This window comes from Leptidea sinapis, chromosome 1, assembly GCF_905404315.1.
Source record: "Leptidea sinapis chromosome 1, ilLepSina1.1, whole genome shotgun sequence".
NCBI classification, from domain to species: Eukaryota; Metazoa; Arthropoda; class Insecta; order Lepidoptera; family Pieridae; genus Leptidea; species Leptidea sinapis.
Genome location: NC_066265.1, coordinates 23,575,073 through 23,602,635, shown reverse-complemented (window position 1 = coordinate 23,602,635; position 27,563 = coordinate 23,575,073). Strand labels below are relative to the sequence as shown.

At 32.6% G+C, this 27,563-nt stretch overlaps 1 protein-coding gene across 3 annotated transcripts in view; it reads right to left on the bottom strand.

Annotated features, from left to right (window-relative positions):
• Positions 1-2,478: 2,478 nt before the first annotated feature.
• LOC126973092 (glutamate receptor-interacting protein 1) overlaps positions 2,479-27,563 on the bottom strand; it is a 358,500-nt gene continuing 333,415 nt past the window's right edge. For all 3 annotated transcript variants that reach the window (XM_050820346.1, XM_050820262.1, XM_050820406.1), the window contains 9 exons: positions 26,548-26,774; positions 24,491-24,636; positions 22,369-22,720; positions 21,378-21,533; positions 20,016-20,144; positions 18,898-19,401; positions 18,112-18,311; positions 13,350-13,457; positions 2,479-10,724 (listed from right to left, as the gene is read on the bottom strand). In XM_050820346.1, coding sequence (XP_050676303.1) covers positions 10,653-10,724; positions 13,350-13,457; positions 18,112-18,311; positions 18,898-19,401; positions 20,016-20,144; positions 21,378-21,533; positions 22,369-22,720; positions 24,491-24,636; positions 26,548-26,774 — 1,894 coding nt within the window. In that variant the 3' untranslated portion in view covers positions 2,479-10,652. The remainder of the gene's footprint in view (positions 10,725-13,349; positions 13,458-18,111; positions 18,312-18,897; positions 19,402-20,015; positions 20,145-21,377; positions 21,534-22,368; positions 22,721-24,490; positions 24,637-26,547; positions 26,775-27,563) is intronic.

The following is a 27,563-nucleotide window of genomic DNA, read 5'->3' as shown; positions in this document are numbered from 1 at the left end:
ATGTGTGGATTGATGTATTTACTGTACTCAACAACTCTTGTGTTTATAATTATTAATTTACTTTTTTTTACTTACTTTTAAGCCATTTAGTTTTTGATGTTTGAGTATTTCTGTTGTATCACTTTGCATATTATATTGTAAATAAAAATGATTTGTAAATTACATAAAAACTAAGAACTTTTAATACCTATTCTGTTTTGAAAAGAGCAACCTTAGACTTTCTTGCTCATTCTTCTCTTATGAAATTTAGCTTCCACATGAGCTGTAAGAAAAAAAAGACATATTTAAAGTGTAATTTACGTATGAAATAAAAAAATATTCTTATTTTTGATTTGATTTGTACGTCACTTTGTGTTAATGCGTGCGTGCATTGCCCAAAATAGAGGTTAAGTCAGTCAACTTAAATTTTTTTCGACGTTTTCACAGCTGTTACAGTCTATCTAGATCACTGACCTGTATAAAGACCACTGTACAGGCTGTTACATATGTATGACAGCAAATTTTTTGTGCCTATTTGAAGCGCCACTAGAAAGTGTCCAGAGAACTAATTTTGACGCATAATACAAATGGCTGCAAAGGAATGTACAATACTTTGAAGTATTTTTACATATTTAATTAATTTCGTTCCTTTTCCATGTTATTTATACTTCAAAAATCAAAATCAAATTAAATCAAACGTAATAAAGTACACATTTTTTTTGTAGATAGTTTCCCACCATCTATCAATGTTTGCTGAGGTTGTCTTTAATAGTCTTAGTACTGCAGAATCTCGCTACATAGCCAACAGCGCCACAATGGCGAATATCAAACAGGCACAAAAGCACTTTGACAGCCGCTAGACCAGTTATATTGGAGGTCAGTGATGTAGATGTATAAATTGCTATAAATGATCTAAGGTGACAGGGACATAAATTATTTGCCTTTGATAGAAGGAGAAACAAGATTTACCTATTACATTTTAAATAACATCTGAAGTTTAAGCTTGGAATGGCTTAGAACGGTTCATTACTCGGTATTCAAAAGTTCTGCGCAAACTCTTCAAACATTGCACAATTTGTACGATCGTATTGACGATCGACTAACTACATTGGAACTGAAAATAGAACCGAGGCTAAAATCGTGTGGTACATAATAATAAGTGGTTGTCAGCAAGCATAGACATTATTTGTAAAATTTTAATTCACTTTATTTGCAAAACTACAAATGCTAATTTAACAATAAAAGTGCTTGCTAAACTGATAATTTTTTTTTTAGTTGGTGGCCCATAGCTTAGTTTGAAAAATGGAGGTTAACAATTTTAATTTAACTTTTTTTTTGAGAATTTGTGGACTTTTTTAAGAAGTTGTATAAAATATTATAAATTGCAAAATTTTAAGGTTTGTAAATTGCAAAATTTGTATGATATTGTAATTCCAATGTAATAAATATCATTCATATCAGAATGAAAATGGCGGCCAAACGCAATAGAATCGTGTTACTCTTAAGCGGTTGGACCACAAAGCGTATTGGAGATTGGTCCCACCAAAAAAACTGGATTCATCCTGTTATAGAACTTTTAAAATATTGCCTAATTATTTCTATTGTTGTGTTTTAAATATTGGCTTCTTAATTCCATATAGCTTCTTGTTCAATTTGAAGAACAAATAGGTACTTCACTGTCGGCAGTGCAACTCAAACAAACAAACTCATATATCAAACTCATCAAAACTCACGCGCCAAGCAAACTTAATCGCCAGTTCGAACTTCGAACAAACAAGATGGCGACTAGCCGTGAAGCGGACCATGTGAGATGCATTCATACGCCGCGCCGTCGCCACGCTTGTATTTTTGTAGCGCAGAAGTGCGTACAAACACAAGCGGTTGCGTAAACTGGAAAAGTGAATAGCCACACTTCCAGTTAACTGTGTGAGAGCGCCGCTAGGACACTGAAAAATAAAAAAACATGTGCGTCTCGGAACGCCCCACAGAAGTGATAAGTTTAATATTGAAATTGTTTAACTTGAGAAAAGATTAAGTTATTACTTAAACCTTTATGTATATTAATGTGATAATGTAATGAAAGGTTATTTATGATGAGATGAAACTCATTGGACATGGAAGAGGGTTTCATCCTACTATTGTTTTTTACACTTTTTATCATTTTTAAAGTCTTGTCTATATAGACGCGCTGACTTTATAAAAATTAAGTATGATTTTCTTGAATAATCGTGTTTTTATGTTTTGGAAATGTTGGATCAATAAAAAGCAGTTAGACTAAAAAATTCGCCTTTTTTTGAACGACAAACATATTTCTATTTGACAGGTTTTTGAAGACAGTTTATTTAAACTGGTTTTTCAAATATTAATAATACTTTTTTTTCGCAGTGATTTTTAAGATAAAAGAGATAAAATAATAAGGAGTATATAATATAATAAGGAGTATATAGGAGTAAATATTATTTGCACATAATATTTAGGTTAGTATAAGCAATAAAACTATTTTTTCTCACGCATATCAATTTATTAATCAGTAGCTGGGCTTCTTAAGCTTATATTAACATTAATTGACTATATAAACATAAATTTTGAATTAAAATTAATAAAAGTAGCTTTCTCCAACCAAATGTATGACTATGAAAATATAAGAAACGGTATATATATGTGTTAGGCGTTTAACAAAGACTCACATCTGAAACGTAGTCTAAGTCAATTTATAATTGATTTTAAAGGTTATATAAAGCTGCCTTGATTAATTAAAAGGAAAAATATTACATTCAAGATATAAAGTAATAGTTATTTATGCAACTGTTGTGTAATAAGGGGTATTAAAACACGAATGTGGGTTTGTCACACGAGGCGAAGCCGAATGTGGTAATAGTATCACATGAGTGTTTTAATACCTAATTATCAACAGTTGCATACAAAACTTTATCTACACCCAATTTTCTTATAACCATTACATGATCCAAACGAGTGTTGTAATGAAATTCAGTACAAAATTACAACACTCGTTTGGATGATGTAATGGTTAATAGGACAGGCTTTTTTAATGTTGGAAATAAGCTTACTGTTTTAGAATCTTTAATAGAAGATTTAAAGCATGAGTGTAGATTAATTAAATAAAACCATACCAAGCTACTTTTCATTTCACAATTCAAATTTTGAATGATAATATGGTATAAATATTTTATATTTACCATTAACTAAAATAAGAATGAATCTATTATTCACATATTTGCAATTCGTAAATCGCAATTTTAACATAATATGATGATTATTTATTTTTTTCAGCCCATATAAAAACTTGCAATTAATGCTATTTAAACCTAATAATGATACTTAATTATTACTTATAGTTAAATTTTCATGCTATTTACCTTAATCTCTCTATCAAGGTAAAAATCTTTGGGTTATGCCATCATAAATAACACTAAACAATACTAACTAGTATATTTATCTATAAACATAAAAATAAGTACATAGATATAAATAGTTTGAATTCCGCCTCCACAAATTTCTAGATTTCAACAATTGCCAAATATCTATAATATTAATATATCTCGTTATATTCAATTGTTAGTCTAAACACACAAATATATCTATTTTTACAGAATCCACATCTAACCATTTTATAAACTGAAGCCACTAGAGTAAGCATTTTTTTTTATAACATTACAATAATTTACAATTAAATTCTTGTTAGAATAAATTCAATGGATTTTATCATTCAATCTTATAAACAATTTATTTTAACATTTATATACCAAGCCTAGTATTAATCATTTTAGTTATTATATAAGCAGTTTTAACAGCGAATTCAGTAAACAATAAATCTTATACATATAAACGAGTAAAAAGAAAACATTAAATTACTCATCAAAAACTACTAACAATTCTAATCCACGCATTATTATGAGTTACAAAACGCGCAAATATTAGGAATCAAGATGAAACTTATGGGTATTTTAAAAATCCTATCAGTCTGTTAACAATTCCACTAAATTATTTAGCACTATGCATATTTAGTCTTATTGGAAAGCTGCTAAGGTTAAAATTATTATATACGAACTTTGACTTGCCAACGATATATTATTTTTCATTAAAAAAAATGGAGTACAATTCAAACTAATAACAGAAAAATTACTGTAGCTGAGGGATTTTTAAACATGCTTCATTGTGACGGGGTATTCTTAAGTAAGTGGTTGGTAGGTAGGACTAGTGTCACAGCAAGCAAACGAGTCAGCCTGGCGAGTAACAGCACTGTAATAAGTCGCAGTGTTAGGACGTAACTTACGAATATCTCGTATTTCTGATTTGAACAGCGTATTATACATCATCGACATCATTTGGACGCGCTCGGCGCAGCTCGCCTTTGTGAGCTGAATAGTGGAGTGCCTAACCTGTGTTCTTTGTGTGCTATCTCTCTATATTCTTGCATCCCTTCTCTTTCTTTTGGAGAATTTTTCTCTTTTTTTTTCCGTTTTTTTTCAATCAATATAAAACAACAACTATATATCATGTACAGTGAGCGCGCGAATTGAATGCAGTCGGGGCCTGGCACTAAGAGCGGGAGGATCTCCCGCCGCTGTCCTAAAGAATCATTAAGAGAAAAATTTAAAGAAATAAACATTTTGACTGTCGCTTCTGAATACATTTTTGATAATGTTTTGTATGCTCATAAGCACATTGAGGAATTTTCTAGAAACTGTGACATTCATAATGTTAACACGAGGAGCAAACATAAACTTGTTGTGCCTACTACTCGGTTGGGTCGAGTTAGTAAGTCTTTTGTTGGGCGATGTATATGCTTCTACAATATGATCCCAGAAAATGTACAAATCAAATGTGTTACGAAATTTAAAAGAATTGTTAAAAAACGTTTGTGTGGGAAAGGTTATTATAGCATAAACGATTTTCTTAATGACACCACGGACTGGGAATAAAGCGAACACCCTCAGGCTCTTTAATTATAAATGTTTATTGTACGATATTACATTGTAATCCACATTTTATATTAAAAAAAAGAAAGCCCGCTGACTTTCTTGTGCCCATTCTTCTCAGGTCTGAGGCAGTCTCTTTTGAATGGGTGGTAGATTTTGACGTTCAATAAGTGATTTTAAATCCTATTTTGAATAAAAATATTTGAATTTGAATTTGAATTTGAATTTGTCCACCTATAATATAGTCTTGTACCGTTGTCGTCCGTTATCGTACCGTGTTATATCGTTGATACTAAATATGCGATCCTGTGTTATTTTTTTGAGTTTAGTAATAACTGATCTGAGTCCATCTGGTTCCATTCCAAAAAAAACGAGTTTATATTCATCGCCAAGCACGAGAAATAGCAAAAAATGTTTTAGACATGTGCGTTGAAGAAAGCCAGAAAAAATTTGTGATTTAAATGAGGTTAAAATGATGAAATTTTTTTTTATCATTTTATCCTAGTTTATAATGGTAAACTTGAAGCATTGCCTAAATTTATTGACACACTCATGATTATGTCGTGATGCACAAATACTCGTTCTACATGATGTTCCAAAACTGACTAAATATAATAAAAGTTGTGTATATAATTGTGTTTGTGTTTATAATAAGTTACCGAGTAGCATTAAAAATTTAAATTCTATATTATTTAATAATAAGAATGAAATTCTGATATTCATTGTAGTTAAATATTTGCATGCTAGGAATAGTGCTTGCAAAACATAAGCTCATTATTATAATATTTAAACACCATTGTATACTATGCTTTTTGCAAATAAATATATTATTATTATGGTCATCAATTATAATAAGATCACATCACTATCGCAATCCTGCACTCTGCATTCAACTCGCGCGATATCTGTACATAGTTCAGGCTCTGATTCGACTCAACTGTATGCTAATAGTCTTAAAAATCGTGATAGTTACAAAACTAATAATGGAGTGTTAGAATGGAAGCAATTGTGCACATAAACACAAATGATTGAAATCACTAAATATTTATATAGAATGATTACGTTGCTTACAATTAATAATTGTTATATTAAGTTAATCTTTACCGAAATAATATGTACCGAAATTGTAAAATATTTTTTTTAGCTATGCAAACATTCAAGTCTCACAATTATTTTTAAACATATCACAAGTTGAAATTGTTACAAGTTGCATAACATGATACATATAACCAAATAAAGACTGAAATTAAATCTTATTTTTATATGTTGCATTCGATGAGATTCATCAAGATGGGATATATTTAATTACCCCATACACTAACTTTAATCAGAAACAAATTTAGACGATATTATTTATATGAATATTTTGACAATACCATTAATGTTATTTGTATAATAATTATGACGCAAAAAAATTGTAGACATAAAAACGAGACTGGTCAAAAAGTAACAAAAGAATTTGGTACGGTTTTTGCTACCATTTCATCGGTGTCTTGTTTATTATTTGCTTCAAATACAATATTTAAATATCTATATATGTATATACATAATATATAATATAACAGTAATGAAATGCATTTACAATCGCGTGTGTTGTGCGTTGATGCCTCAATTAAATCTTGATTTAAAAAATGTAATACATAAGTCTATGTTCAACAACAAACTAATGTTAATTAATATTCAACAACAAGCGTTACAATATTATAAAATCTAACTTCATATCAATAAACTATTTATCAATTATTACAAATACATTAATTACAACTGTTTTTTTTTTCATAATAGACATAAGAATTACATGTTATTTAAAATGTCTTATTTAATTTATTATTTTATCTACACTAAATTGCTATATTACTAGTACGGAAGAGGACATTAAACGGAAATCACACAAATAAGTATTTTCCATGAATATATCGAATATCTGCAAAGTTGACGCTACAAATTGTAAAACAAACACTTCGATTATCTTTTATGTTTTGACTGTGCTATGGGACATAAGATAATATAGTGTGAGTCAATAAACAAATGAATCCAAAATGTCGGCTTTTACTTCGATTGATAGTTACGGTCAGTAAAACAAAAGTTTTATATTCCACAATGTTTTTTTTAATGACAAGTTTGGTATTTTTTTCTGCATACTCTACTCACGCATGTGTATTAGAGGGAAAGAGTGGTGCAAGTGAGATAGAATGATTACCTGCGCCATTTTGAATTCGTTTTCTTAATGATTCGGGAAATACTCATTAATATAGTTTAAAACAAAATCTTACATTGTCATTGTAATATAAAATTTCTTTTTATTTATAAATATCTAAAGATTTTTTATGTGTAACATTTCAACAATTTGCAAGGAAGTTATATTTATAAAGACAGAAAGCTCACGACTCAGCACAATGTCATGGATGACAATTTCGATTTGATTCAAATACTTATAAATTTAGAAGGAAGAGTTTTTTTTTTACTTCCGATCCATAGTTACGTCATCTAGTCAAAAATAACAGTATATTAATCAAATTTATGTTCCAAGTAAATATTCAAATTTATTTAGAGAAAAGTTATATATTATATAGATACAAAGTTCAGAGGGACACAAGACAATTTATCAATTAAATCATAATTATTTACGTTGTATTGAACATACTAAATCCCGATAAATTGAATTTCTAGCATTTTTCACTGCATTTAAAGACTATCGATTAAACTTAGTATAATTCATGCAACTTACAAATATTCAACTTATTCTATTATTTTCACAAAATGATTTAATATATATATTTTTTTAATAATTTGAAAAGATTTAAATAATTCACAAATGAAATTTTCCCACTGCACACAACTCACAAGCAATATAAAAAGCATGAACGAAGTTTTTGAAATAAGTCAACGTCAAACATTCATATAATATTCAAAAGCAAATGTGTTACGTTACCTAAATTTGGCTGCCAGCTTCTATTTTAAAATATTGCACAACAAAATTTAAAATGCTATATTTTTGGTAGATTTTAGTAGTAAAGATAACGCTTGGCGTTTATCCAAACCAAAATGCACTCGACGATATCTGGCGGACCTAATTTACAAAATGTATTATTTTATACATTTCACGTTGTATGCCATTATTTTTAAGTTTTTACTGCGTTCTCTTGCAACACCATAGGAATCACAGGAGCGTTGCCGGCCTTTAAGGATGCTGGACATGCTTTTTTTGAAGGCACCCATGTTGTATCGTGCCGGAAATACCGCATAAGGAAGTTCATTCCACAACTTTGTAGTACGTGGCAGAAAGTTCCTTGAAAACCGCACTGTGGACACATCCAGATGGTGGGGATGATATCCTAATTTGTGGCGTGTCGTGCTAAGGTGGAATTGGGTGGCAGGAATCAGGTGAAACAGCTATTTGGAACACGATATTCCCCCGTCAAGACAACTGAGAGACAAGATAAGTGATAGATAAGATAAGTGATACATAAGTGTAGGTCTTATTTGAAAGTTTGATTGCTTGTGCTACTTCATCATTATTATCATTTCAACCGGAAGACATACACTACTGGACAAAGGCTCCCAAAGATATCTACGATGATCGGTCCTGCGCTGCACTCATCCAACCTATTCCTACAATCCAGAACAGATTCGTCCATCTTGTGGGGACCTTAACTCTTACCAACATTGCGTCTTCCAGTAGGTTGCCATTCGAAAACTTTACTGCCCCAATGGTCATCTGTCTATCGAACTACGTATCCTGCCCATTGCCACTTCAGCTTAGAAATAATTCGGGCTACGTCGGTGACTTTGGTTCTTCTACGGATCTCCCCATTTCTGATTCGATCTCGCAGGTAAACTCCGAAACTATGCATAGCCCTCTCCGTTGCCACCTGTCAACCGTGAGCTTTCATATCAGGCCCATAGTTAGCAACCACGACTGGCCAAGAGTATGTCCCGCATATTATCGAGTAAATATCCACCAGTAAGCTTTGTACAAAAAGGTCACCTCATAAAATTAAGGTGATTTCCAAACGTATTGTAATGAACCTCATTGCCAATAATTGTTAATTATCTGTATGCATGCCGTTATTTCAAGTTAAGTCTTGGTTGTATCAAATGTATTTTCGTATTTATTTGACAACTGAGCCAGCAGACGTGTGTGTGCGTGGGTCGTTCCCTTACTTAAAATATGGTCGAGAGAAGCGATGGCTGGTTCATGCATGCATCATGTTCTTGGACGGTTGCTTCTTGTGGTTGGATGATCCCCTCATTAAAAATCTCGATTTTGTTGTTGAATTTAAAGTTATATTGATTTAAATAGTGCCAATGTGTTCCTTGGCACTCCTTATTATTTCAGCTCATCCAACACCCAGTTTCTAATAACCATTACATCATCCAAACGAGTGTTGTAATGAAATTCATTACAAAATTACATCATCCGTCTTCATAATAACACTCCTTTGGATGATATTATGGTTACTAGGACTGGCTTTTTAATGTTAGCAGTAAACTAACTGTTTCAGAATATTTTAAAGAGGATTCATATTATGGGTGTAGATAAAGTCTTGTATGCAACTGTTGATAAACCCACATTCGTGTTTTAATACCCCATTATATAACAGTTGCATAAATAACTATAAAATAATAATAATTTACACAGACTTTCTTACAAACAGCAGACGCTTTTATTCCAATTAAAAGTACCAAGTAAAACAACACTTATAACATATGCTGTCGCGACACTTTGTAAATAATGATGTGTTCTGCAGAGTCGTGGTAAATTATTTTAATCTATCATCAATATTTTCGCAGCGCATGGTAATTTTTTTACACCTTGGATCACATTATTGGAGTTTAAGTAATGATTATAATTTTTTTTGAAAATATAATATAGCCTATATCACCCGGAGATAGTGTAGCTTCTCAACAGTGAAAGAATTTTTCAAATCGGTTCAGTAGCTTCGGAACCTAGTCAATGCAAACAAACAAAAAATTAAATCTTTCCTCTTTAAAATATTAGTATAGACGAAGTTATAACTTTCTACAAATTAATTTGAAAACAAAATTTATGAACGATGTGGGATTCAAACCCGCCATCTCTCGCGTTCCGTACGAGCGCTCTTCCTTTGAGCTAACCGTTCGAAAGACGTAATGTTCACAAATCTTTGTTCAACTCTCAGATTGTGTCTTCATCTACAGGATCTACTTTACAGTTGATAACCTGCTCAAACCCAATATTTGCATATTAGGAAATCGACTTTAATATGAAAAAAAAACTATCCAGTTAGTCTTTTAATGTATTCGTGGAAAGTGTTAGACACTGGTTTACATTGAGTATAATTAAAGGGCCTAAGAATGTTAAGTACAATTTCCAATAGTCAGTTGACGTCACTTCTAACACTTAAAGTTAAATGTGCGAATCATTGGTATGCACAAACCATCTGATTTTTTTTACAGTGTTTAACATATTATGTCTAGACAAACAGGCGCACATATATATTATAGTAAATTATATTATAGTATATCAACATACCTATTCTTATTAACAGTTTATAATGAAGTCGTAAATTCGACAATCAAGCACAATAAAATATTACTAGAAAACGTCTCAACGTATGTATTTTACATACGATTTTCTTCAAATTAGGTTTGAGAAATTATTAGTCCCGTTAAAATATGATCTAACACTATTCACATGAGCATTCCAATCACACACATTGTTTGTAGGTAGCACTACAGTCGTGTTAAGCACTAAATAGTTTTTGTCACTATGCTAATGTCACTTGGGCTTGAAGTATCCTCCACGCGGTGGTTTTTAAGGTCCTGGAACAAAATCAAATTTTAATTTATTTATGCGCTGTAGATAAAAATTTAAAGAAATAGATATTTTTACTGTTGCTTCTCTATATATTCTTGATAATATTCTATATGTTTATAAGCAGATTAATGAAATCGCTAGAAACTGTGACAATCATAATGTTAACACGAGGAACAAAGATAAACTTGTTATATTCGGTCGAGTTAGTAAGTCTTTTATTGGGCGATTTATATGCTTTTACAATATGATGCCGGGAAATGTACAAAATAAATGTGTTACGAAATTTAAAAGAATTGTTAAAAAACCTTTGTGTGGGTAAGCTTATTATAACATAAAAGATGTTCTTAATGATACCAGAGACTGAAAATGAAGCGGAAACCCTTAGGCACACATTGTAATCTATATTTTTTATAAAAAAATACAGCTTAGTTTCTTGTGCTCGTTCTTCTCAGGTCTGAGGCAGTCTATTTTGAATGGGTGGTAGGAATTTTTGACGTTCAATAAGTGATTTTGAATACTATTCTGAATAAAAATATTTGAATTTCAGAGGTATGAGACATGTTTATTTCTCTTTGGAACGGAGGTATCGCATAGTACCAAAAACAAAAGATGTATGAAAACTTTGATGCTAGCGGAAGAAGACGGTCACTCCCCATCACCCCCACTATCTGGCTATGTGGTGTTCTTACAGAGTATGGTTTTCAAGGAACTTTCTTACACATACCACCAAGGTGTGGAATCAGCTGTCTTGTGTGGTTTTCCAGGACGATACAACATTGGTAACTTCAAAAAAGAGCTCGCTGGTATCAATCCTGTGATAATGGTATAGCAAACCTACAGAATATGGGTGACGGTGATCACTTAACATCAGCTGACCTGTAAGTTCGATTGTCCTCCCCTCCATACAAAAAAGGGACGTGGGAAACTGAAACCTTAATCTGCCTATCCCTCTGGGAGACAGCATTTGTGTAATCAGAGCAGAAATGGTATTAATTCTTCATTGGTATTGGGGTAACTCGTTGCTAATGATGATCCAAGAGGGAATTTCATTTTAACCTTAACAACTATATAGTTTATATAGTTGCCACAGTTTCGATTTTTGACATCAAGGGTATTAAGCCGGTAATATTAATATTTATTTTAAACAATATTAATTGCATTCGAGCCACTACGAATAGATTAAAGTTTTGACAGATATAGATAATACAATTATAAACTGATCAGTGTTATATTAGTATTTTCTTTTATTAACGCGAGTGTTACACATTTAAATAAAGAAGTCCTCCTGAAAACGAGATCTGGAAAGGTCATGAAACGTCGGGTTAACTAAGATAATAATAAAAATGTAACTTTTACGCAAAAATCTAATATAAAATCACAGTTAATTGTACGCGTTTTAATCCTTTAACAGTGTTATATTTAAAAAAACATGGAATCTTTAGTATATAAAACGTAGATTCAAATTAAATTTTATAGTATTGCTAATCTTAAAAGCTATTAAAATTATCACCTGAATGAATGATATGTAATAATTAAAGAATGAGCATAAGATTTGAATTTTGAATACAAAGTTATTAATTATAATATATTTATGAAATACTGTTTCACGAATGTTACTTAATTTTGCACGCCTTCTAAATCCCCAAAGAGAATTAATACACGGTCCCAGAAATTCAAAGAGATACAAGTATTATATTCGTTGCTTAGTAAGGCTTTTAAATGGATTAAGATTTGATGTTGGTTTTCTATACAACTTTGAAGGTAATAGAATCGTATGCGGAAAGTTTAATATTATAGATGTATTTGTGAAGTTTTCTCAACTTGCAAGATTATCCATCTTAATAAAACAAATTATTGGTTTTGTTCATCCAAATCAGTTGACATGATTTCTCTATAAAATATAATACTTATGATTTTGACTATTGACTGACATTGTCAGTACAGAAAAATCAAAATTTTCTATGAACCATCATGAATTATTATTAATCCGTAAAAATAAGATGTTCATGCGACAGGTTTCGGAAAAGTTCTTATTTAAATCTGTCCGAAAAGGTTTCAGTCTATCTCGAAATAAAGGCATTAACGGCGTTTATCTTTCTCAAAATTGTTTTCTTTAATCCTTTTTGATGTCAGTTCAAACCAGCGCCTCGGAAGGATATGGTGCTCTGAGAGAAAAAACGGCGCAAAAAACTCTGCCAGCATTCTTTTTTACGCTGTTTTAATTGAATAAAATATACAATAATTGTTATTGCTATAAAATAATCGTAAACTAGTCCTACGCTCTCCGACCGCATAGATATTATGATATAAGCGATGGAGTGGTAAGATTTATGACAAAGCCATTTTTTTATTAAAAATAAAATAGTAGAAATAGTAAAATGGCTATAAATAATACTTAGTATGTTATGGATTTACTCAAATAACATAAACTTATGTTTCCAGTATACTTTAAGGCTATACAGAGAGCTATACGCTGATAACAATGATTTATTCCCACATACGCCTGTTATGGAAGGATATAATTAAAAAATATCACTTGACCAAAGATTGAAAAGCAAAAAGAGCGGGAACCCAAAAATACTATTTAAAGGTCTCAAACAAAAAACTATTATATTATTTACATTCCTTACCCTTGAAGTGGCAAGCCGCTGAACAACAATTTCCAACCTCTCGCCAGCTGAAGCGATCAAAGGCACCGTCAAGCAACAGTCATAGTCAACAGTCCGCGTTCCATTTACCTAAAAACATTGTGTATTACCAGTTTTGTTCTTTGAAATAAAATAAGACCAAAAAACAAAGCTTTCTTATGGGTCATATGTTATATAGAACTGCTTTTCAGGTTGAATTTTCGAATATAATACATTGGTCGAATATAATCTGTCTTAATATTACTTGGTCGTCAATGTATAGATGAATAGGACACGTATTAACACAACAGCGTTACATCTGTATAAAAAAAATCTTTTTATTTAATGCTTTTGATACTACAAATTCTCAGCATGTGACAACCGGGCTGAAAAAGCGTCATTTATTACGTACATAATATGCGGGCGGAAATGTTGTAGAACCATAATATGTTGTAGTACCAGTGGGAGGCTCCTTTGCACAGGACGCCGGTTAGATTATGGGTACCGCAACGGCGCCTATTTCTGCCGTCAAACAATAATGTGTAAAAATTACTGTGTTTCGGTCTAAAGGTAGCTAGTGAAATTACTGGGCAAATGAGACTTAACATTTTATATAGGTGAATTTTTCTTGACGATTTTTTATGATGATGACACGCACGTATGGCGATCGAGCGCTCGTTCGGTCAGCGTCACACTGAACGCACAAATTTATCGCCATAGTGCGGCAGCGCACTGACATACACAAGAGCGTAGAGCTCGACCGACGATTCTCATCGGCGCGACGTAGCTATACGCGCGTAGTAATTCATCAGCGCTGGATTGAACGCGTTCTTATGTTTTCACAGTTATAGCTACGCTTGACCCACCCCAGCGCCGATTATCAGTGGAGCACTAAATGCAGCATAAAAATTGCTATTTGCGTTATCTACTAACTAATATATTTTATTCGCTACAATGAAAATGATTACTTTACTTATTTTCCTCAAAGTTTATTTTACGTAACACATGAAGGGAATACGATTCCCCAAAATGGTTGTAGTCAAGCCCTTCTCTTCGCATATATCCTCCACCGTCTTAAGAATTGATAGCATCCTCCAAGTAGTGGTGGAGTCTGATCAAATGCCATATAATATAATAAAATTAAAGATTAATGTAAACTATATTCTTAAAGAGGTGAATATTATTGTTGTAATAGAGAATTCAAATTTCAAAGGCACCTTTCGAACAAAGAACATAACTTCAACGATATTCCAATCTAAAGCTATATTTCGAGTTTGTTTGCGAAACGACAAAGGATGGTAGTTTATATTGTTCTAAGAATTGCTCATTTACTATTATACTTTGACTTACTACTCAATTGTTCTCAATACGAGCTTTTATTTTTATAACGCGTTTCTTGTAGAATTTGTCGATGTCATAATGTAGTATTATTTTAATAGTACCTATCGATCCTCAGTGTGAGTCCAGTATTAGTATTCTACTCATTATCACTGTTATTGTACTTGAGGGTGTGATTTTAGTAGAGCCGAACTCCGACTAAGTTAGGGTAGCTTAATCCCTATGGATTGCCTCAACTATCACACCTCTAAGAAGAAGTAAATATCAAGGCGGGTACTAATGATTTTATAATAATAGTAAAAAACAAGCGTGCCTTAGCCCACACGATTGAAGTAAATGAAAATATTGATTTAAAAATTTGTTCAAGAGTGAATTGAAATTACGAATTAATCGAATCGTGTGCTGGGACACATGTAGAAGAGAAACTTCAGCGGACAAGTTTATGAACAAAGTTTCCCCTCAATATTTAAAAACAAATAAGTATTTAAAAAAAATATTCAATAAAATGCTTGAAAAAAGTTTCAAATTAAATTATTTCGAAAAACCTCCCAAAACATATTTAATAAAAAAATGTTTCAAAATTTTTTTTAAATAAAAATAGGTTAAAAAAACTCAACTTCTTTAACCTCGTCTGATGACACTTTCGTCACGCATTCACCACTAGGTCTACTCTCATTCAACGAAAAACGAAGTTTCGATTGAAGTTTCGGATGTTTCCAACTACGGTTCCATTCGTTTCGAAGTTTCGTCCCGAACGTCATTGCATGACATTTCGAATTTATAAGCCTACTCTAATTCATTTACATTCCGATCGAATATGAAGATTACAGCTGTTTGTCGAATCTGTTTGTTTAACGACAATTTGACGAAACCAAAGATGGATTTCAAGAATGATTTTCGTTTGTGTGTAAGTATTTTGTTGCAAATTGGCTTGAAATGGTTTCAAGAATTCTATTAATTGAGGCTGCTCTACGTGAAGAACATAGAAAAAACCGACGCCGCTTATGCAATAAATTTAATATTAGTGAAATTCCCTACTTAAGAGTTTGTAGGAAATTACAGAATAAAATTAATGTTACATAAGTTTTGTATCAGGGGTGGTATTAGTATTCCCGAGTTCACAGAGGATGAACTCCAATGTGAAAGAAGCAGGCAGGTTCCCTTTTAATCAGTTCCATCTTGACGTCAAGCTCTACAGGCATATCGAAGGCCATGAACTGCAGTAGTACAACTGTTAGAAATCATAAAGGTAAAACTTACTTATTCCTTTCTAACAGAGTGGTATTCCTATCTTAAGTGATATTTTAAAATAAGTTTCATTTTTGTTATTGATAAAAGAACAATTTTTTTTTTCTATTTTATTATAAAGGGAAAACTAACTTACTGCTAATTCAGAGTAGGTGCTCAGGCATATAAATTAAAAGGTATAACTTCATCATCGTATGTACACCCATTTGAAAATTGTTATCTTTAAAAGGATGGCTATATGTAGAACCAGTATTTTTTGTGAAAAAAACAAGTATATAACTGATATTTACTTGAAACTTTATGATGCACATATTGTGTTGATGAAGCTATATTTTTTATTTTATATGTCTGAGTAGATAGGTACTATTTGTTAACTGTAAGTTTTCCTGTTATAATAATATAAAATAAAAAATAATTTTGTTCTTTCATTAACAATATAAATGAAATTTATATTAAAGATAGGAATATCACTACTGTTAGAAAGGAATAAGTAAGATAAAGTTCTACCTTTATCCTTTCTAACAGTTGTACTAATGCAGTTCATGCCCTTCGACCTGCCTGTAGAGCTTGAGATGAAGACACAGCTGATTAAAAGAGGGAACCCGCCTGCTTCATTCACTTTGGAATTCACCCTCGGTGAACTCGGGAATATTAATACCACCCTTGATACATAAGTTACGTAAAACATAGCATTCTATAATTTATTTTATTGTGTAATTTCCTACAAACTCTAAGTCAGGAATAATATTAAATTGTTTGCATAAGCGGCGTCGGTTACTTCTATGTTCTTCACGTAGAGCAAGCCAATTTGCAACAAAATACATACAAACGAAAATCAAAAGGTATGACGTTCGGGTCGAAACGAATAGAACCGTAGTAGGAAACATCCGAAACTTCGTTTTTCGTTGAATTTGAGTAGAAGTTCTAATTTGACATGTTTACATTGCGTCTGTAATACAGATATTTTTGGTTGTCATTAGTTACTACCCAACGTTGGCATAAAATAGAACTATTCAAATTAGTTGGATTAAAATAATGTTCATTTCAATCGTTCACCATTCGTTCACAAATATTGTCTATAGTTCTGAAGTACGTTGATGTATCCGAAAACAAAATAGAGTAGGGTTACTCCCGAAGCTTCGTTTAAATTTCGTTCGTTTACGAAGTGTCGATTCGGAGAAAGAGAGTAGGCCCCCAGCTTACTTCCCAAGTCAAGCGTGTGTACAGAAGTTTCACTTCAATTAATCTATTAATAACTATTAAACAATAACAAAATGCTGTAACTTTGTTAATTTAATATAAAAAAATTGAAGCCAAAAATCCCACAAGCACTTTAGAGGTTTCTTTATCTCAGCCCACATAATGCGGTTAAGAGGATTTTCTATTTTTGTGATGCCATTTCGAAGACTAAATCCCTTTTTGTTGGAACAGGTAATTTTGTTCGCAAATATTTTTATGAAAGTACTGTAGCTGAGCCCAGCCATGGCTAATTTTATTAGCAAATATAGTACAAATTACTTCTTATGCTTTTATCATTCGAATTTAACTTTTATCCCTATCGGAAGAACAGTACTGCAGCGCATTAAGTATGAGCAAACAATTAGATTCAATTTTTAAAGTAAAACTTTGTTAAGCCCGGCTTGGGAAAGAACGCTCAGTACTTTCCGCAGTAATAGTCAGTTAAACGATTTTTTAACTGTTAAATTTAACCTTTTTTTTTAAATTGTTATATTTTGTTTATAAAAAATAAATTGATTTTTGAATATGTGCAAGTGTGTTTGTTTATTTATTACTACTTTTGTAATAAATAATAAATAAAAGTATTTGCTGACATTTGCGAGATTTCTTAAACTAACAATTTTGGTTTGTTCGTCCATTTTTAGGACAGGCAGAGGGTTCGAGCCCATATTCGTTAATATTTACGTAATAACAACGGAATATTGACATGAGCTAATATCTAACCTTTAATTTCTTATTCTCAATTATTTTATATGATGAGTGAAAATTTTTAAAATGTGAATGTCGTCGAATATTAAATGAAAATAATAATCAGATAAATTAAATGTCGGAGTCCCAGAAACATTTTGTAAGGTTTTACTTCAATCGCGCGTAAAGATGACACGCACTCACTTTTTTATGTAGTATTATGTTCGTCAGATCAGAAATAATTAATACAAACCTGTAATATTCTGTCAAAAGGCCTCAACAGTCCGACAATATCAGCAGGACCACCTTTTCGTATCCTATTTATGTACACGCCTCGCTCATACAAGCCGTCAGACACAGAGAAGCCGTAGTCATCATAGATTGCGTCTTTGTAAAGAATGACGTGATGTACGGAACCTCTTGCTGGAGATAGTGTATCACTGTTGTATAACCCTGAAATATTCAGAGCTATTTAATTCCAGAATATGGATGACTTAGCACTCGATGCAGTAATTGTGATTTCATTTCAACTATCTAAAGATATGTAGATGGAGCTACAACCTGTTGAACAAGATATACCAAAATTTACGCCACATGCGTTCTCGAACGGTTGGCTCAGTTGGAAAGAGAGTTCCGCCGGTCCCCGATAGGTCACGGTTTCGAGTACCGCATCGTTCATAAATTTGGTTACAAATTTAATTTGTATCATAAACCCCAGAAGTGTGGGATCACTTTAAAAATAACAAGTTGTTCAGATTTGAAAGAGGGCATCTTAAGTCAATTTCCTAATATGCAATAATTGGGGTTGAGCAGGTTATTAACAGTAAAGTAGATCCTGTAGGTGTAGATGGAGCCACAAACGGAGTGTTGAACAAGATATACCAAAATTAACGACCCATGCGTACTCGAACGGTTGACTCAGTTGGAAAGAGCGCTCAGACAGAATCCAAGAGCTTGCGGGTTCGAGTCTCGCAATGTTCATACATTTGGTTACAACTATAATTTGTAAAATTAAAGATAAATAAAAAAAAAATAATACCTTGAACATCATTTTCGTAAATAGGACTTGCGGAAAACTGAAAACTAGTTCCGGCAACGTTTGCATTCAATGGCGGCTTCTGTGGATTTGTGACGGTATAAATTCCATTGTTTAAATATTCACCATCCCAATTAAGCCACTTGCTTTTCGGAGAGACTATCCCGTATGGACCCATCTGTACGTAGTCACATTTACAGGAAGATTTTTCTGTGTTATGTAACTGACAGTCCTTCATATTACTTGTTAGTATTTCAATTTGCTGTACATCGTCTTCTCTCGTAGCACTTTTATTCTTTAACGTTGCATCAGGAATTATACATGTATTCTCGTAGTGAAATGTCTTGAGGGAATTATTGAGTGAATAATTTGGCAAGGGTAGGTCGTGTACGTTGTAGGCATTGAAGTTCGATGCCATAAGTTTATCCTCGTCTGTTGGTGAGTACGGTTGCTTATCTATTATTCGGCTCTTGTCGGGCACGGCGTATTCTATTACCTCAGAATTGCCTGAAAATTGGACGCATGAATGAAAAATGATGCAGGCTCTGAACGTGGAAAAAATATAAAGTTTTACATGAAGATCAGTTTCTATGGATTGTTTGGTTTTATTTAGCAAAAGCCCAGAAAAAATAAAACTACACAGTATAAAGTGTAGGTTCATTCTTATATGACATTAATTTTTATTTTTTACCATCTTTAAAACAAGAAGAGATTAGGTATATTTTTTGTAAGTTACCGTCAGTTGCCATTTATGAATAGATTAAAATAAATGTATTGCATGTACTCAATATGAATGTAATAAGTAATGCAATAGTACTATTGCCTTAAATATTAGAGAATACATCAGTGATTACAATATATTGTCATGTAACCACAAAGAACAGTGAACCCAATTCAACAAATACTTGATTCATGTAGCTGTGTGTGAGTGGCTAGTGCTGCGAAATGACTTAGAATTACTGAGTTTGATTCCCAGACGTAAATGATATTGTATCAAATATATCGTTATGCCGTATCCATAGTTACAGGCTATGCCTAACTTGAAGCAAGAAATAATATAATATTTAGGGTGATGACTGTCCTCTCTTACGAATGAGTTACAGATTATTTGAAAACCTTACCACAATTGGCACTAGTTCTGATAGGTGTGTTCTGGTCCCATGATTCCACAGCGCTGTCATTAGAAAGACCTGGGCTTGACGTTGAATGACTTGAGTCTCTTATGCTTGACTCGGCGCAATCGAAGTTTCCTGGTAATTTTACATTTTTATTATTTTCATGCAAATCTCATTACATATGATTTTTTTTAGTTATATGCTATTCAAAGTAATAATAATGTACAAGAATAAAAGACTAAATATTATATTAAACATCCACGATAACGGTTAGAAAATAATCTTACTAAAAATTGGTGGGGTACCCTTTTTATTTAGCTATATGGAATTTAGCTTCAGTAGCCACTAGATACTTTTAGTATGTTTTATTTATTTTTTTGTGTAATTCTTGCTTATTCCAAGTTGAAAATGTTTTAGTCCACTCAGTCTTCAAAAAGTTTTGAGTCACTGTTATCCATTAATCAAATGCCTATCGAGTTGCAATGGTATTTTAGTGTTTTCGTTGTAAGTAATAAAACGTTAATTAATAATTTTGTTTGAATATTTAATTTTAACTTCTCATAACATAAATAAGATAAAATAATCAATTAATTTTAATGGTCAATAACAAGTTTAAGAAGATGGATGTGCTTTTATTTTAAATTAATCGAATATAATTATTATTTATTTTTATACAACATTCTTAAGTATCTTAATATCCAGTGTCCTGATGTTTGTTTCCAGTGAACTAATGAACGGATTTAAATGGGGATAACTTGTGTGTGTGCGCTTTAGTCCAACTTGAGAGATAGGATAGTTTTTATCCCGATTTAGGATTTGACCTATATTTATTTTTATTTCCAATATTTGTTTTGTTTGGACATATTTTCTATCAGAGAGTTTCGTGACGCACGGTTTGACAGTTCTGCTGTGAAACAATTTCATTATATCAACAGGGAGCATATTTTACAATATGATTATTGATATATTATTGACAAATTCATAAAAACAGTATTTTTTATTATTATGTGCAGAACAACGTCTGTCGGATCTGCTAGTCTATACTTTTATAGTAATATTATAAAGAGGAAAGATTTGATTGTTCGTTCGTTTGCATTGACTAGGCTCCGAAACTACTGAACCGATTTGAAAAATTCTTTCACTTTTAGGAAGCTACACTATCCCCGGGTGACATAGGCTATGCTATATTTTATATTTTTTGTTAAATTGTTAAATACCCGTGCGAAGCCGGGGTAAACTTCTAGTATTTTATATTTCTTCATCTTTCAATAGTATACACCTCTTTATTAGTATCTGTATTTTCCAACAGAATATTAATTTAAAATTTAAATAGATATAAAAAGATCAATAGATATTTTTAGGCCTTACCAGTGAGTTTTCGACACACTTGGATCTGAACTCGCTGTCCACTCTGCTGCAGTAACTTTATAGCTTCAGACAGAGGTTTGTTCAATACACTTTCACCATTAATGCTAAGCAGCTCATCCCCTATTGCAAGTTTACCGCTTTTTTCAGCTAGACCACCTAAAAGTCACACAATCGAGAATTCAAAAGTTTTAGCAGCTATAACTTGTCTTGACATGATTTTATTCTAAGTTTACTTTTAATTAATATAATATCCACATACAAGTTTTTTTATGATAATAAGGGACGAGACGAGCAGGACGTTCAGCTGATAGTGATTGATACGCCCTGGCCATAACAATGCAGTGCCGCTTAGAATTCTCAAAAAACCCAAAAATTCTGAGCGGCAGTACTATTGCGCTCGTCACCTTGAGACAAGATGTTAAGTCTCATTTGCCCAGTAATTTCACTAGCTACGGTGCCCTTCAGACCGAAACACAGTAATGCTTACTCATTACTGCTTCACGGCAGAAATAGGTGCCGTTGTGGTAACCATAAACTAGCCGGCATCCTGTGCAAAGGAGTCTCCCAATGGTGAAGTTTCTGTGTTCCTTATTTCTTACGTCATTAAAGAAACTTTTTGTTTCAGAAGCTTTTATCAATACGTCCAGTAATTAGGAATTCAAGTGTGAATTCATGCATGTGTTCAAAATCTTTCCATATTGCATTGTGATGTGCAGAGCGTATCACTAACCATCTCGTGAACGGCATGTACTATTTTCTCATCAAAAAATGCAGCTATGATTCAAATTAAAACAAATGTTAAAATCATTTGATAAAGATGTTTCACTAATTTATAAAAACATTTTATTGATTTTAATTTCTTATATCTCTCGGTAATTTAATATAACTATGTAGTTCTAATAAGTTTTATGTATGTACTCATACTATTTTATAATATATTTAAACTCCTAACACTATATCTTAGGGTAGCTTAGATTTCTAAAAAAATTACCTTGAACAAGTCCACTTAGTAAAATAGGTTGATTTACGTCCTCACTTCCTGCTATCGTTAAGCCTAATGGCCCATTCTCTTGCCTTATTATTTCTATCATAAAAACAGCTGTATTGTCACTCCCATGACTTCTTTCACTTTCCTTAGTACTATTATTAGGACTATCAGTATGATGCCCAGAATCTTCTCCGCTGTGTACAACTGCCTTAGTTTCAATGCTACTAAAGCTTTGTAATGTGAGTTTAGCATTGTGCTTGTGGATGTTTGACCAGTCTTCTGTCAGATCACGTTTTCGTATTTTTAATGTGATTATATCTTCGGAAGAGTTTTGGAGTATGTTGAAAGCTGTATCCTAGAAAATATATATTTTTCAACAAAATCAAGTTCAAACATCTCAAAATCAAAAAAATCAAAATCAAAAATTTATTTATTTAGCATTTTAGTAAATAGTATTTGAAGGACTTCCTTTTAAGATCGCAGAACCTGTGTTAGGGAAGACCGCTCTTTCCAACGGATAAGAATGCTTACACATTTAACAAAAACATAAATTATACTTAAATAAACCAATCTTAGGCATCAAACATCTGCGTTTGTAAAACATTTATATAATAACCATTTACAGAAAACATTACACATCAGATTAAAGTCATATCTGCAAATACTAATAGTTAAAAATATTGAAAGACTTTGCACAAATAACCTTACCCCAAGCTAGGTCTAGCTTGTGCTATGGGATGCAAGACAACGTTATCTTTATATAATTTGCTTACTTAAACGTACATATATAAGAATAGACAGCTATGACTCAGAAACAAACATTCAAACTCATACTCAATCCATACTGGGGTTCAAACCCCCTCTGGCTCAGTAGGCAGGATCACTAACCACCAGGCTTAGTATCAGTCGTTGTTAAAACGATAAACATAAAATAAATAATATAGACACGAAAAAATATGCATTAAAGAAATAAACACCTCAAAATACACGTATACCCTCAAATATTTGGTAATTCATTACTGACGTCAGTTTTAATTATCCAAGTTGTACATCGAGTCGAGTGTCACGTTTGATAAAATATTTACCAATTTAATTATGCAACAACGCCTGTCGATTAATGACAAGCAAGAGCGGAGGTAACGGGTCATAACCCAACGTACTTAGGGCAGTTTTGTGGAATTAGGTCAGTGTATAATGCAAATAGAAATATAATAAAATCATATCACATTGTTAATACACAAAACTTTAACGGCCTTACAAATAAGCTTGGTATAAGTAATAACTGATAATAAACCAAGAATATGCAAAATGTTTACAATTAGACATTTTGCTTTGCGATTGGTTTATTTGGACGTATCACGTTTCCCAAGTTTATTTGCAAGGCTGCCTGATATTCGGAGAACTTCAAAATTATCATTGTATTGACAGTGTTGTCAGCCATATAGCGAACTGCTAATATTTTGCATATTCTTGTTTTATTCTTAGGTATAGCATATTACTAATTATTTTAATTGTAAAAACGTCAAAATTTACCAAACACCTTCACTTGTCTTCTAAATGATTTGAATATTAATAATATTTACAATCATGAAGTCTCGGTTATTTTACAGCTACAGTTAATCTAAAGAAAGCAAAAATAGTGCAGCTATGTGAATATTTAATTGCCACAATGTTAATTCCACAGTTGTACTCCATTTATAAAGCCATCAGTTTTGTACTATTAATACTATTTTATTATAAATTACATTAAAATTATAATTTTGATGAATAATCAATGTACTGATATATGTAGTCGATTAAGTAAATTGTTGAATGTCATTCGTAATTCCTATCAAAACAAACAATTGTTTTTATTATAAAACTTTTAGCTAGATCAAAAAATATATTGTTTTATCACGAGTAGTCACATATAAGCTTACATAGAGCGAGCGAAACGTCTACATACATAATATTCGTTATCGAAATAATTCATTTTAAAATTCAGTAATAGGTGTTTCAATACTTTTGAATAGTTATATTTTATAACATATATGCAGATCTCTTATGAGACATCACAATAATTAACCTCACAGTTGCTTTAACTCTCTCAATTTGCCCTTTTATCTGTAATATCTTCAATATTTACCAATGATAAGTTATGAAGCGGCTGCCCGTTGATAGCTAGTAGCTGGTCTCCAGGGGCGAGGGCTCCACTCCGATGAGCCACCGAGCCCGGCTTGATATCAGATATCACCATCGGCTCTTCGTTACTTAGTAGCTTCTGCTTACATCCTATTCAATTATCGTTATTGAGAATGATACCTCTTAAGCTATTGTCAAACAGATGGCGAACGGAACGCGTGGCGAAGCGATTTCATTTTGTTACAATATATAGTATCGTTTGAATCTAGTCACATAGAAGAGCGAAATCAAACCGAATACGTGGCGAACCGAACGGCGTGCCACGCCAGGACAAACGAGACGCGAAACGAGGTGTGAGCGAGATAGTTGTATTCGATGGCTTTGTATCCATCACGACAAACAGAGAGCGAACGCGAGACGCGAATCGCGACGGTTGTGTTTATTTACAAAACTTTGACACGAGTGGCGTCTCGCAAAGCTTCTTAGTTTGCTATGCCAACTTTGTAGTTTGACGTCTCCGCTACGGTTCCCATTCTCCATGCTTTCAGTTCGGTTCGGTTCGCATTTATGTGTTTGACAATACCTTTAGATACACTTTCAGCATTAGCACGATAAATAATTATTGCTTTATTAATCGCGAAATTAATTGACGTCTGACCGACACTCATTAATTATTTTTATTAATTAAATTATGCAACGATCTCAAGCAATTATTTTCCTGGCAGTTTTTTGCATTCCCACCTATAAAAATCTCTAAGATAGTAGTAATTTTATACATTATTTTTTTGTCTTCAATAGATGAGCTGGTAGAATTAGTTTATTTATATCGAGATTTTTTGAGAGCTAAGAAACTCACAAAAACATTGGTTGAAACAAATATATATAACTTTATCTTTGATGATTTTTCTTGTCAACCAAATGACGGCTACTGGAGCCCCTTAAGTTCACCACGACACAAAGTCAGCTTTTGTGACTTGATCATCCAGTGTTCTCTTGTTGCCTTCACCTGGTTGTGACGTAAACATTCTTTCCATCCGAAAAGTAACTAAAGTAAGGAAGGGAAATCTCAAATTTGTGCATTACCACAGATATAGAGCTTGGAAAAGGACATAGGCTACTTTTTATTGCGGAAAAATAAATGGAGGGGCTGAGATAGGGGATGGAAGTTTGTATAGAAGTCGGTCATTATCGAAGATGACACAATAAAACTTTGTATTTAGGCACTTGATAAGAAGTAATTTATAAGTATTTGTTCGAGTATTTTTGAAACTTTTTACATGGGTGTGAAATAGAAGATTTAAGTTGAAATGCAGGGAAATACTATTAAAGAGACTGTCCACACGGACAAGGGATATACTCTGTTTCGTTGAAGCGCCGCCGTCAGCAACGGGAAGAGCAGTTTGTATGACGTGTATTATTTGCAAAGTATCCCACAAAATAAAAAAATCTGCCCAAAGTAACTATGCCATGCGGACTAAATCACGGGTAAATGCTAGTAAATATATGAAATAAGTGTAAAGTTTTTGAATGCAAAAGAATTTTATAAAAAAATATTAAAACTCTACTTATAAAGGACAGATTGTAATATTTAAGACCCAATTCCAAAGTAAAATAAAAAAAAGTGTGTGAAGTTATACTTCTTCTGTCAAGAAGTTATACTTCTTTGGCCTAACAAAGCAAAAATCCTTAAAATTATTTAATCCTCGTGCTATTCTACGTTTGTAAAAATAACAATATTGTAAAAATCTTGCAATGATGGCTTTGACAATTAATTATTAAATAACGAATACGGCTGTACGGGCTTGAACCCTTTACTATCCTAATAATGGACGAAGAAACCAAAAAAATTATAATTAATGTCGCAAACGTCAGAAAATTTTAGGAACCAACTTCAGCCTGTTACTTTTGTGTTACAGTGATGCGCACGCATCTTAAAATTTAACTCTCATAACTTTTTCATAACGTGCCATAAGAAGTATAACTTCAATAATTTCATTTCATTTCAAAACTCTTTTACATTGACCTTCCCGGTATTCACATATTAATAATACAACTTATTACCTGTGATTGTGATTCCAAGACCAGCAGTGGTCTTCGCCAATTTTACATTAAAAACTCCGCTCGACGCCTCAATGGTGTTGGGCATGCTAAATTCGACGTTAAGTGTTAAATATTTTGGATGTTGCGAGTCGTTTCTTCTTTGTAGTATTTCATTAGCTACATCCAGGCTTAAATTTTCGTGTCCATTTATAGACATAACTCGATCTCTTACTTGCAAACAGCCAGACCTGTTAAATCAGTAAAATTTTATCGGCGGGAAAATGGGGGTTGTGATCGTGGATTGTCCAACGATCAATGTGTTACGCTTAGATTAAGGATTGGTCTCCGCTTAGCTCCAACTAGATACCGTAGGCATAGTTGCAAAGTGCGGCAACTTTTACTACGCCCAAATGGTACGTACTCGAGCCAATGAAATATAGGACGGTAATGTATTTCTCTGTGATAAGCCTGACCTAAGGCTCATCTGTTTATAATTCATTTTTTTTATATATTAGAGGGGGCAAACGGGCAAGAGGCTCACAGGATGGCAGTGGTGAGGCAACTGCCCATGGACATCCGCAACAACAGATGTCAAGAGATGTTGCTGGCCTTTAAAGTAGGGTAATGCTCTTTTCTTGAAGGTCCTCAAGTCGTATCGGTTCGAGAAATCAGCAGCTGGTATTTGATTCCACAAAGTGGCTGTGCGAGGCAAGAAATTTCTTGCAAAACGCGCGGTTGTGGAATGCCAGACATCAACGCGATGTCATAAAATGGTTATAAACTTATGATATTATTATCGTTTTAACACTGAAATATTATGTTAATATCATTTATAGGGAATATATTCTATGAAACAACTTCAATTTATGCGTAAACGTAATAGGCCAATACGCTTTTATTAATATGGACTAAAAATTAGCATAATCAATACAATTTGCAGTATTGAATATAAAACTTAATTAACCACATCAATGTAGATGTGGCGTTCAGGTAGATGCTCTTGGTCGTCACGGGCTGTCCTGCCTAAAGTCGTCACG